The sequence below is a fragment of the Rhipicephalus microplus genome, chromosome 3, assembly GCF_043290135.1.
Source record: "Rhipicephalus microplus isolate Deutch F79 chromosome 3, USDA_Rmic, whole genome shotgun sequence".
Lineage (NCBI taxonomy): Eukaryota > Metazoa > Arthropoda > Arachnida > Ixodida > Ixodidae > Rhipicephalus > Rhipicephalus microplus.
This window is the reverse complement of record NC_134702.1, coordinates 18,232,681-18,245,902: the sequence shown is the minus strand read 5'-3', so window position 1 is coordinate 18,245,902 and position 13,222 is coordinate 18,232,681. Positions and strand designations below refer to the sequence as shown.

Here is a 13,222-nt window from a genome sequence, read left to right as displayed (position 1 = left end):
CTACAAACCCGTGCGATGCCAGTAACGCCAGATGGTCAAAATTTAAGGAGCCCTTCCATAACACATCCTGGTTCGCGCACGTAAAAAACTCGGATATTATTATTAATCTTGATATGCATTCGTGTTACGTTTTATGCCATTACTGTTTGAGTTCGACATACAAAGTGATTTCTTCGCGCGCTGAAACTGGAGACGGAATCGCAAAATGCACTGACAGGAGCTATCGTTGTTGGGAAACAAAACAACACAAATTATTACGTTTCACGACGCAGAAGCATGATTCAGGGCGTGTCATGTGAGGACGTTTCGCAGTAATGTTTGACCACTTGGGGACTTCGAACGTGAACTTATATAGGCAACTGCGCCCAGGTTTCCTGCGTGTATTCTGCATCTAGATGCTGTCGCTGTGGCCAGGGCACCTAACCAGCGCCCATTTGTTCATGGTGTGTTTTAATGCGCTATACCATTCAATGCCTCGTTCTGCCGAAATTCCGGCGTCGGCGTCAGCGTAGTTGGTTGTGAGCAAAAATCATCTTATGCGTGACCAAAAAATTAGGAATGATGCAAAATAAAATGATAAGAAGTCCTTTGTCCGAGTGGGGAAGAAACGGGGTCGTTGCATGAAACAATCACCAGTGAAGTACACACAACATACTTCATCAGAAGTCAGGCAAACACACACATGCGTCAAGAACGGGAAGCCACTCCGAAACGGAGTCGAAAGTCTCAAGGACACTGCGGACTTGAGAAGCTGCTTCTGGGAAGACGGATTTCGTCGACCGTGGCAGCTCGGCGTGTGTCTGCTTGTGAATACAGTGAAAATAACTTTCCCTGCTTGAAAATGCAGTGAAAGTAACTTATGCTTTACAAACACACCCGTCCTGTATGCATGCTTCACAATACAACATGAAATATTGCCTTAATAATGCGCGGTACAAGCTTACATTGCAATCGGGCGCGAGAACATGTTATCAAAATGGCTTCATAGTTTAAAGCGAGTCACCAACTACAAAAGGCATACACATATGCACCTATTCACTTAAAGCCTCGTAGGGGTGCATAAATAGAAATTTAATGCACGAAGGGTTTGAAGTACGCAGTAGGATATCGCTAACGCGTTCAACTTTTAAAGACTACGATTAAGCGTTCTCTATGGTTTTTTGTAGGAAATCACAATATATGCACATTAATCGCCGTGTGATTGGTGACAGTGAGAGATCGAACTATATAGGGAAATAGAACAGGACTCATCGAGCACTCTCAGCATACGGGTCGACATAAGAATGACTGGCTGCTGGTGTTCCTGCGATTCTTTGCGACACAGCGTTCATATTAAGGTATTGTTACCATTTTTTTACCCTGTTAGCAAGGAAGAGACCACATACACTGAACCAATGGTGAATTAAGCATGCTTGCGGCCTAAACTTTCTTTAAATAGCTTCTGAATAAAATATTTTACTACACACGATCCCTTTGGTGAAGCCAGCGCCGTGTTTAACGAGACGTAGGACGGGGGGGGGGAGAATTTCAATAGAAATTCTGAATTTTAAACCTTGTATCAGAATGCCCGCGGCCAGCAAAAAACCTATGACGCGTAATTGAAGTGGTTCGTTGAATTTGGTTCATGGAGGCATGTAGCATGACCGACTGTACAATAAATACTTCATACATTGCACTGTATTTTATCGATTGCCGCAAAATGCACTATTTTTTTATAATACTTCCACGTGCTTTGAATCTAGTCTGCAGAACATTGGGAACAAATTATACAGGTTTCACGCATTTATATGAGGTCAATCATTACGTGTAGCGTGGTGGACTAAAATGGTATGCGCGACAATGGAATTACGCGTGCTCGCGTTTTCGATCTGTGCACGTGTGTGCCTTCATTAGACAGCAGTGTCAAAATGCTACAGTTCGTAAATCGCTCGTAAGCTAAGCCGGAAAGCTTGCATCCGCATTTAGCAATGGTTGAGTCTCTTCAATCATGCGGCTGCCATATACGCATGTCTACCTCTGCCACTGCGTCGCTAATGAGGAGAAATTAGTTGAAGCACGGCCACTCGATGATTTTTTTAGGGGCTCTTATGGCGTGGCTTGAGCGTCTCTCGTATGTAACCACCAGTGGCACATACCCGAAATAGGTATAACACTTGACCTCCAAGGTGGTGGCAGTGAGAGATTTCTTCTGTGCGTTGTTTAACAATAAAAAAATAGTGCTCAATGTACTTGCCAATGGCTGCTAATGGGGAATGAGAGACATGAGCATTCGGCTTTTAGTCAACGCGCAGGCTGCGGTCCCCATTAGCAGCCATTGGCATGTACATTGAGCACTATCGGACAAGAAAGGGATGCTACATTATACTCGCTGGGTGTAACCTCCTTAGCTTTAGTAAGAGAGAGTAAAACTTTATTGAAGGGGAAAGGGAGAGGGGCGTTTTAGAGCCTTTATGGTTGGGGCCCTACGTCCAGGGCTCCACTGGCCTTAGCCGCCCGCCGGACTTGATCCAGTAGTGCGAGCTGCACCCCTGGGTCCGAGCTAGCGAGGTGTGCCTCCCACTGCTCCATACTAGGTGTTAAAGGTTCGCCGAGAAAATTGGTTATGTCGCTTGGTTTACGATCGCACCCCCACGATATGTGGTAGAGAGTCGGTCTTCCACCGCACCACGGACATACAGCCGGGTAAAGAGTTGGATGTATCGCGTGTAACTTCAGTAGGTGCGGAAATACATCCGTTTGAATTTTTCTAAGGTCAGTGGCCTCTTCCCCATTAAGGGATCTGTGAGGTGTTCCACATTTTTGACGCGTGAAGCGCTGGTGAGCTAGAATCTCCCTAGGTAAAATTGGCATGGTCAATGAAAGAGATGGATTCTCCGCTCGGTTACAAAACGCACGAGCTAGAGCGTCCGCCCTTTCATTGCCTTCGAGACCTGCGTGTCCCGGGCACCAGATCAAGCGATGGTGGTGAGTGAGTTTGGATCCTAGCAGCCTCAGCCCCATTGCTGGAAGGCGGCCCCTTAAAAAGAGCCGGCAGGCTTCCTGGGAGTCGGATAAAATAACTGATGGCTCCCCTCTACGCTCCTGAAACCTTAAGGCTAAGGCTATGGCCATCGTCTCCGCCTTTGTAGCCGAGGTCGTGCGTACGGAGGCACTCGTTAGCAGCGTCATGTTGTTGTCGACAACAGTAATTATGTGTCTCTGCCAATCGAAACTGGCCGCATCGACGTACGCGACATTTGAAGCTGAGCCGAATTGCTTTCGAAGCCAGTTTACCCTCGCAGTACGTCGCTCAGCGTGAAAGTCGTGATGCATATTTTTGGGCACCGGTGCGATTGAGATTCGCCTGCGGACCTCTTGGGCTACGTCGACCAGCTCCTCATCAATGTGCTGTGGGTGGGGCGAAATTCCTATTCTAGTGAGTATCGCCCTGCCTGCTGAAGTTTCACTTAGACGATTCCTCTGAGACATGAGGACTGCGGCACTGAGCTCAGCATAAGTGTTATGTATACCGAGAGCTAGGAGCCGCTCGGTCGGTGTGCTGGTGGGTAGACCAAGTGCTGCCTTAAAAGCGCTTCTAATGAGCACATCCACCTGGCTCTCCTCACTTCTGTCGAGTGAGTGGTACGGTAGGCCATACGTCACTCTGCTCAAAACTAAGGCCTGGACAAGCCGGAGAGTATCCTTTTCTTTCATGCCTTTTTTATGATAAGTGATGCGACGGATCATTCTAGCTATCTGTTTAACCGTAGTCTTTAAGGTGGTTATCGTGTGACTGGCTTTGCCATTGCTTTGGACCCAGAAGCCAAGTATACGGGCCTGAGTAACCTCGGCTATGGCATGGCCGTCTACCTGTAAGTTTATGTCACCGTTACTTTTGTAATACTTACTGTGTATTCTTATGAGTTCAGATTTTTCAGGCGCACAGCTCAGCCCACTATTTCTTGCGAACTCTGCCACAGCTGTCGCAGCAGCCTGGAGGGTCTGCTCTTTCAGCGCCAGTGAACCCTTCGTAGCCCAGAGTGTGATGTCGTCCGCATACAATGTATATCCAAGGTGCGGGATTGCTTCGAGCTCGTGAGCAAGTCTGCGCATAGCTATGTTAAAGAGCAAGGGGGAGATGACTGCCCCTTGCGGTGTGCCTTTATTTGGCATCGAGAACGGCACCGATCTCGTGTCGCCTATCCCAATAGTTGCCGTCCGCCCAGAGAGGAAGGATTTAATGTAGTTAAATGTACGTTTTCCGCAGCCGATTGTGTTGAGTTCAGAGAGAATGGCCTCGTGCGAAACATTATCAAAGGCCCCTTTGAGGTCGAGGGCCAAGACCAAATGTTCGCCTCCCCTGGGTACGCAACTCATGACCTCTTCTTTTAAAAGGAGGAAGGCATCCTGGGTTGAGAGTCCGGAGCGAAAACCAATCATGGTAGCGGGAAACAGATTTTCTTTTTCAATGTAATTTTGAAGCCGTGTCTGTACTACTCGCTCGTAGAGCTTGCCCATGCACGAAGTAAGCGAAATGGGCCGCAGGGCTCCGAGCGATGGTGCTTTACCGGGCTTTGGTATAGTTATTATTTTGGCTTCCTTCCACTCCGGAGGAACGTGACCTTGGGACCAGCAGTGGTCGTTGAGAAATTGCGTTATCTGCTCAAGAACCTCAGTGCTGAGGTTTCTTATCATAGCGTTTGTTATACCATCCGATCCCGGCGCAGAGTTCCGATTGGCTGCCTGGGCTGCCGCGAAAACCTCTTCTTTCGTGATTGCGGCGTCTAATGTGGCATTCTCGCTACCGATGTACTCTAATGTACTTGGCGGAACCACATCAGTACCGATATAACGGTCTTTAAGCGCCTGGATCAACTCTCCGTCGGTGCCGGGGTAGCTGTGTACTATTCTTTGAAGAATGCGGTTCATGGAGGATTTAGATTTGTCCGGCTCCAGCATGGACCTCAGTATCGCCCACGTCTGGCTAGTCCCTAGTGTACCGCGGAGAGAACCGCAAAACTGCACCCAACCATCGGTGGCAAGTTTCGTGGCGTATTCATTCGCTTCCTCCGACAGAGCAGCGATTCGCCTGTAGAGGCAGCGGTTGAGGCGTTGTTTTTTCCACCTCTTGATCAGGCGTCGCCTACTATCCCACATGTGCAATAGGTGCCGGTCTATCGCAGGCGCCTCAACTGTGCGCGCTATTTTCTTAGAGGTGGCATCATGCGTTTCTCGAATGAAAGCAACCCACCCACTGACATCACAGGGCGTTTGCTCCGGCAGAGGGTGCTTTCGAAAGGTCACCCAGTCTGTCATCACAACGTCACCAGCGACACGACGAACTTTTGGTGATGCTATAGAAGTGCTAAGAATATAATGGTCACTACCAAGATTTTCATCGAGGTTTGACCACGTGGCATTTTTAATGTTGAAGGTGAAGGTCAAATCAGGGTACGTGTCCCTGCTAATGCTATTACCAAGCCTGGTGGGTGCTGTTGGCAGAGTGATAAGGGTAAAACCTAATTTAGACGTGGTGTTCTCTAATAACACTCCCTTGGGTGAATCCCGGACGTAGCCCCAAGCGGTGCTCGGAGCATTAAAGTCGCCCACCACCACTAATTGATCTCTGGTGCCAACGGCTCGAACTGCCTCGTTTAGGAGTGGGCCGAAGTCGTCATTCCGGTTTTTGGGAGGACTGTATATGTTTAAAATTTTCGTTCGTACTTTTCCTCGTTTTTGTGGGAAGACATCGATAATTTGGTGATTAATGTCAGTCTGATCGTAATGATCTAGCGCGACTGTCATGAAGTTACTCACCAGCGCTGCAACGCGGGGGTATTTTGGATCGTATAATGTGTAATATCCCTGCAATTTGACGGGACGGTTCCCAACTTCTTGCAGGCATATTACATCAGGTGGGATTATTGCCGAATGGATGTAATTCTGCAATGCCGCCGCTCGTTTGTGGAACGTGCGACAATTCCACTGCCAGATTTCTAGGTGGTCGGAGTTTTGCGTGGAATTAGTTCGCGCCATGGTGACTACTGCCTTTATTGGGGGGTGTCTGCTTTCTCCGTGATTCGACGGTCCTTCGGTAGTGGACTGCTCGCGGAGGTAACACTGACCCGCTTGTTGATGGCACGCTGAATGCCTACAACTGAGTCATTAACGTATCGTCTTTGTTGTTCCGTTTCTGCTGCAAACTCTTTCCTGTACTCCGAAAACATTTGATGCATTTGCTGCATCATCTGCTCTCGGAGTTCAGACGCTGCTCGTTGCTGTTGTGATTGGAGTTCTCGCATTAAGTTTCGCAAGCTCTGCAACTGTTCCCCCATCTGTAACTGGCTAACGTGGGCCTCCTCGCTAAACCTCTGAGGTATGTCTACTTTCGCCGTTCCTCCCTCCAAAGAGTGGGCTACGGTTGCCCTGGAGATAGCATGAGTGGCGTTGTTGTTCGCCTCTAAGGCGTTAAGCCTGGCTTCAAGTTTGGTTTCTAAAGATGATATGATTTTGTGGAACTCCCGGCGTTCCTCCTTAATCTGGCATCGAAGTTTCTCGTTTTCTAAAGCAAGCTGCTTATTCTCGGCAAACATTTTCTGATATTCGGGATTCTCAATTAAGGGAGCAGATGGAGACACAATCCTCGCCCAGCTCACCGTGTTTGCTGGCTGGCAGGCGGCTGCCTCCGTCCCCTCTTTGGGCGGCGTCAAGATTTGTACCAGCGCTTTCTTCTTCTGCTGCTGATGCTGCTGCTGTTGCTGCTGCTGCTGTTGCTGTTGCTGTTGCTGCTGTTGCTGCTGCTGCTGCTGTTGTTGTTGCTGCTGCTGTTGCTGCTGTTGGTGCTGCTGCTGATGCGGCTGTTTGTTGAGTTGTTTTCTGGACGCAGACTGGGCTCGACCCTTTGAGGAAGCCCGTGACTTGGATCTTGAACGTGAGCGTGATTCCACTGACGAGTCCCGCTCGGAGCTGAACCAGCGTGGATGGTGCCTCCGTTTTGGCTGATCCACTCGGGACCTCCTAGGCGGGACGTGTTTAAGCTTCTTCTTGCACATTTTGTCACCTGTCATATGGTCCTCACCACATATCACGCACTTAGGGGTACACTCGTGTCCTTGTGCGGGTTCACTTGTTCCACACGTGGAGCATACATTGGCGTCGGGCGTTGGGCACACGTCAGTTCGATGCCCTGTGGAGTGGCATACCTTGCAAGCCTGCCTCGTAGGCTTGTGGGGATAACAGATGGCTTCCGCTCCCATGAAATAGACGCACCTAGGCAGTGTGCTGCCCGTGAAGGTAATGATGGCGGTCTTCGTAGATCCGAGCATGCGTGCCCGCTCAATCTTGACCCCCTGTGTTCTCACACGGAGATTCGCCATGAGTTCTGCTTGAGAAGTCCCCGACGGAATACCATGGACTATGCCTCGTAGGACGTCCTCAGGATCCGCCACATACGAGTTGAATGAGTGCACTCGTCCCCTGATATTCAGATGCGTGATCTCTCGCAGCTCTTTGGCTACATGCTCGTGGGGCGTCGATACGATGATAATATTCGAGCCCGGGTGGACGCGCAGCATGAAGCAACCACCGTCGAAGTGTCGGTGGCAAGCGTCTATTACAGCGGTGGAAAGTTCATAGCCGAGTACGTCTTTTACGGCGAGGCCTTTGTGAGGCCTAAGGATGATCTTTATGTCGTCCTTTGGCAGGGGCGGGAGCGGACGGCGACTTCTCGTACGACGTCGGCGCTTCACCTGATTTCCCTGCTTCGGTGGGCTGCTTGACGAGGCGTTGCACTCCACAGCTTCTGACGCGTTTTTCTGGTTTTTCTTCTGGTTCTTCTTTTGCCGGCGTGTCAAAACCGTGTGCCAGCCATCCTCCGTCCATGCGGCACCATCCTGGCGTTCCCCTGCAGACACATTGTCGACTTCTTCGGACGAACCCTGCAGTGACCAGGTCTGAACGTCCATTTGAGTGGTTTCTGTAGCAGACTCCTCATCTGTGTGAACCAGTGGCTGCTCCTGAGGAGACCTCGGTGTTTCCTGAAGAGCGTCCATCCGCCGACGCTTGAGACGCGACCACGACGCAGAAGCCGCTATGCGGCGGTGCGTCTGGCCGGGCGCGACGGTCGCTGCCTCGAAGTTTTCAGCTTGCAGAAGACCGAAAAACAGCCACTCACCGCTGAAATTCGACGTTCACTGTTCGCTGTACTTCACGAAATCCGATGCACTTCAAACAACCAGAAATCGCCGAAAAACCATAGAAAATCTGCGGAGCCGATGCGACGCGCGTCCGCACACCGTGGCCCCCTAGCGGCCCCTTAGCTTTAGTAAGGTTTAGCGAGCGTTGAGCCGCAGTGCCATGAATACAATGAACTTGTATATACCATGAATGAACTCAAGGTGGTTAAAAATGAGAAGTAGATACGAAGCGCAAGCCGTAAGAAAGTAAAAGCCGAATTCTCCTGTCTCTCATTTCCCATTAGCAGCCATTGGCATGTAAATTGAGCCCTATCTGACAGGGAAAGGTTGCTACGTTATACTCGCTGGGCGTAACCTCCTTGGTTTTCAAAAGGTTTAGCGAGCGTTTGGTCGCAGTGCCATGAATACAGTGAACTAGAATATACCAGGAACTCGACATGGTTAAAGGTGGGAAGTGGACCCAAAGCGCAGGCCGTAAGAAAGTGTGCGTGTGCCACCTCTCGTTTAGTCCTTGGAATGTCCGCTGGATGGCGGTGCTTCTATATGGGGAATATATGATAAAAAGATGCGAGATGGTGGGACTTGGAGTGTTGAATAGATGAACGAACGGACACACAAACAGATGCATGGATGGACGCATGAACGGACGCAGGGGCGGATGCATGAAAGAACGCAGGGACGGGCGCACAAACAGACGCATGGACGGTCACACAGACGGACGCATGGACGGACGAATGCTTCGCCCCACTCTCCATCATTCACTCCGTGGATATGCTGCCATTTTTTTTTTGTGAAGGGGCCGTGGCCCGTGGCTGAACCTCGCAGGATTCTTCTCTGTACATTTATTGATGAATATCATAATTTATTGCACAGGATGTTACTTTAATACTTCGCATTGCCGCAGCGTTCTGCCCTTGACTGGTACATTCGATCGCTCCCAATCTCGGGCTTGCAGAGGTTGGCGAAGTCGGGCACTATACAGTTGAAAGTGTGCGTGAAAATTGATCAATTTTGTTTGTTTGGACACAGTGCGCGCGAGAGGATTATTGAAAAAATAAAGAGAATTCGAGTTATTGATCCATCGGTGTACGAAAAGTTTTGGAGAGTTCTGATCCGGGAGCCAGACAAGCGTGCCGAATTCATCACTGACGGGTGGTATACAACGCTTTGGGAATTGCTCTGCGCTGAAGCACTTGTTTAGGTTCTAATTCTGAATGATCGTGTTTGAGCGCGCGGGGTTATGGTATTTGTAGTTTGGTTCAGTGTTTAACTCTGATCGATTGGGGAGAGTTTGCGTGTACTCATAGGTGGGCTTACTAGAAAGTTCACTTCGGTTTTGAACACTGAAGTGCTGGCAGCGATAAAGTAAGTACTAGTAATGCTGTTTTAGCCCATTGCGGTTCAATGATTGCCGTGTAGAATGGTACAGCTTTAAGAAAGTGCATTTGATTGCTGTAACGAACTGAAGTCTCAAGTATTGCTATGACTAAGGTTAGGCAGAGCCAAACGAATCTAAGAGACGTTAAAGCAAGGGAAAGCACAGGGTTCATTGCTTGTTCTTCTTGAGTGAAGTGTTATACTATCGATATAATTTCAAAGGAATAAAAGTGCGTAAACAACCTTTTTATCGGCGGGATAAAACTTTCACACATTTGATTGCAACCAATGTTCCTATCATTTGTTATTGCAGTAGTTGTCATGTGGACATGTTAAATATCAAGTACCTGTTCCGATATAAATTTAAATAGCGGATTTAAGTAGTTTTGCAGTAGTGTAGGGTATTCCTAAAAATGTATCTGTTTATAGCCGTAGCTGTTTGCAGCCAAGGGTACAGGAAATTTAAAGCGAAATTTCTGTTAAGACCTTCCACTCAACAAAAGAAATTGCACCCTTTTATTTTTTCAGAGTGAAGGGTAGTGAACCAGACGCGCGTCTGGCTAAACGAACACTACAATACAACAATGAATCTGTTTAGAATTATAATCTTGACTCTGAGAACTCAATACCGACAAATTTTCACGCCGAAAATACCACGCGTGGCTTCACGGATTCCCAGGCCTTTTTTTTTGTATATCGGGGAAAATGGCGCAAGTAGGTTTCCTAGATCTAAGTGCGTTAAGTCTATGGCGTTCTGGAGTCGCAATGTACTTGATCTTTAGTGATTATAAAGTTTATGACGTAACGAGGTTTGGTTCAGGAACATTAAGGTGGCGTCTCCACCCGCATTTTTTTCGCGTGTTTTTTTTCATTGATATGATATATAACGAGATGTTGGCACACAAGTATGGCGCCGTATACTCCTTAGCCCTTGAGTGAAAGTTGAACGCGTTCCTAAAAAAAACATACGAAACAGTGCATGGAAAATAAAACACTCGAGCACACATATGCAAAAACTCGTATGCAGATATCACAACACAATCATAAGGAAATGTTCAAAAGTCAACGAATGAAGTCTCTGATAATGTCCATCGGTAGTATTCTGTCCAACCAGCACAAAACATTCGTTCTTGCTGCAAGCATAGTGATCTTGGTATTGGAAAAGAGAAATTTAGGAATAAGGGAAAAATCGTTTTTCTCATACCTGTGCTGCCTGCTTTTCCTTGCCATCTCATAGTGTAGCTGATGTATGCGTGCGCGCACTTTCACGCGGGTTTTACCCGCACGGGACAGTGTGTGCAGTGACTCATTGCGCTGTTGTGCTCATTGTGCATTGTAACCTCTCATCATACCTCCTTTTTCCTTTTTCCCCTTGCGCTCGTGAGTATAGTATGAGGTTAGAAACCCGATTTTCAGGCCAACCTCTTTCTTCTCGTGAAAGAGACTGACAACTTTTTTTTTTTCGACCCAAGTTTTTTTTTTCCGGTGCAACAGAAACTTTACCCTTCGTAGTGTCCGTAGCTGCAGTAGTTCATCACAAAAGGAAGTAGTCATGTTATTAGCAGTGTTTTTCAATCTGAAAGGCTTTGGACTCGGATGAGCCCTTCATGCATCAGCTCTGAGAATCGATAGCAATGCCGGTAGCCTTTCTGGCGACTCGTGCATGCTGCCTTTGTTCCGATTTCGCGGAAGTTCCTGTAACTATATGCTTAACAACGCTTATTCTGAGCTTTGCAACTATTTTCGAAAATAACTAGCGGTTACAGCGAGACTGTAGCTTTATGCAGTTTCTCTGTATTTGTCGCGCGTTGCGTGTGCCTGCGCAAAAAGTTGTGTCGCCTGTGTCGTGGATGACTTGTCCCGTCGTCGTTACTCTCGACACACGAGCCAAGCCAAGTCAACGAAAATGTCAACAGTATAAACGTGATTTCTTAGACAAATTGCGAATAGAAAAACCACGTCGCTCCAAAATCCAAGCAACCCGGAAACTACGTGCGCGATTTTATGAGCAAATAGAAACGTTGCTCAAGACACGCTGATGAGCATGGAGTAGTTACGTCATACAAAGGCAGCGCCACTTTAACGCGTGCTACTAACGCAGACTTATATGTACATTTTTTATGGAATAATATCCTTCACTACAAAAAGGAAACAATATCGCAGTATTAACAGGAAAACTACTAGTCGCGTACACAAGTTTACGGTCACATGACAGGGCACATAGGATAATTGCAGTTTCTGGCACCAGATGGTGCCACAAGCCATTTTCGCAATTTTCAATTAAGAAATAAAAATACAACTCTACTTTTCACGAGAAACAAAGGGTTAATTGAAGTCGCTATAAGAGACAATATTTCCATACATGCAGTCATCTCATTTCGTTTTCTGGGCAGTTGTCGGTGCCGTTAAACACCTCTTTTTCTTCTCCACCACTGAATTTTCTATCGCACCTCTCAATCACTCTGACAAAATCATACATCATAATGAATTTTTTCTGTTTCAGGGTTAACATACCAATGGGCAACCTGGTCGAGTTCTCACACGCTTTTGGATGCCCCGAAGGAACGCCCATGAACTTGACTCACAAGTGCATACTGTGGTGATCCGCCTCGGTCACTCTTAATCCGTCGCTGCATTTCGGGGATCGGGGACGGCTTTTACTTTCAGGACAACGCGGATACACTCGAACGCGCGAGGGAAAAAAAAAGAGCCGTCACACAAAGCGACAGCGGAAGAAGAGCGTGACAAGGAAATCTCCGCCCGCTTACTCTTCAAACCATCTTCTTCTCTCCAGCAAGTGTGGACCTTCCTCCCGTAGCTTCGTACCACAATCGAATGCATTAACTCTCTTGTACATACGCGTTTTATTTTGCTTTCATTCATGGATGCTTCATGTCGAAATCGCGTGAATAGCGAAGCTACGCTGGAAGGACGACATCGGAGGAGAAGATGGCACCGAGAAAACAAAGAAACGTCATCGTCGCGCGAATGGTCTTTTATCTCTTAATGACGTTCTTTTGTAAAAAAAAAGGATGAATGTACAGAATATCTGCCTTCTGTATCCTTGGTTTCTTTTTACATTGTGTTTGTTTGGACACTTCTTTTCCAGGAGCTTTTCGAGCCGTTCAGGCTCAAAATTACATAATTCATAAGCAGTTCCAAGGAAGTATATGCAGAAAATACGTCATCATAGTTTACTGATCCTTAAATGCCCTTTTAAGGGTATTGTTAAGGGGGAGACAAAAGCACCAATAATACCATGGTGATTATTACGCATGGAAAAAGGAGTGTTTGAAAAATACCCAGTTGACTTAAAAATGCGAAACGTAAAGGCAGAGCAACTGGTTGAACAAAATGCCATAAGTGATGTTACAAAAGAGTGGTCTAAGCGGCATGCATCACACAACAGTGCAGTGGTGGCAATGATGGACTTCCAATTACGTTTATTGACAGAAACTTCTCTAAAGATTTCATGAACTGCATTTTAATTACGTTATTAACTTTCCTAGTGTACCTACTGTCGCACTCGGTTAGCCTCGTGCCCAATTTTTCACAATATATACTGAGCGCCGCAGTTACTGCACTAAAGATATCGCAAGCTACCAAACAAATGACTCGTGGATCAATGTTCAAAATGACGCTGTCGTTTTCTTTTCATCCCGGTTCCATGC

The 13,222-nt window shown here is 47.4% G+C and overlaps 1 protein-coding gene across 1 annotated transcript in view; it reads left to right on the top strand.

Annotated features, from left to right (window-relative positions):
* LOC119181231 (neprilysin-1) overlaps positions 1-12,612 on the top strand; it is a 113,055-nt gene extending 100,443 nt beyond the window's left edge. The window contains exon 22 of the mRNA XM_037432414.2: positions 12,055-12,612. Coding sequence (XP_037288311.2) covers positions 12,055-12,154 — 100 coding nt within the window. The 3' untranslated portion in view covers positions 12,155-12,612. The remainder of the gene's footprint in view (positions 1-12,054) is intronic.
* The last annotated feature ends 610 nt before the right edge of the window (positions 12,613-13,222 follow it).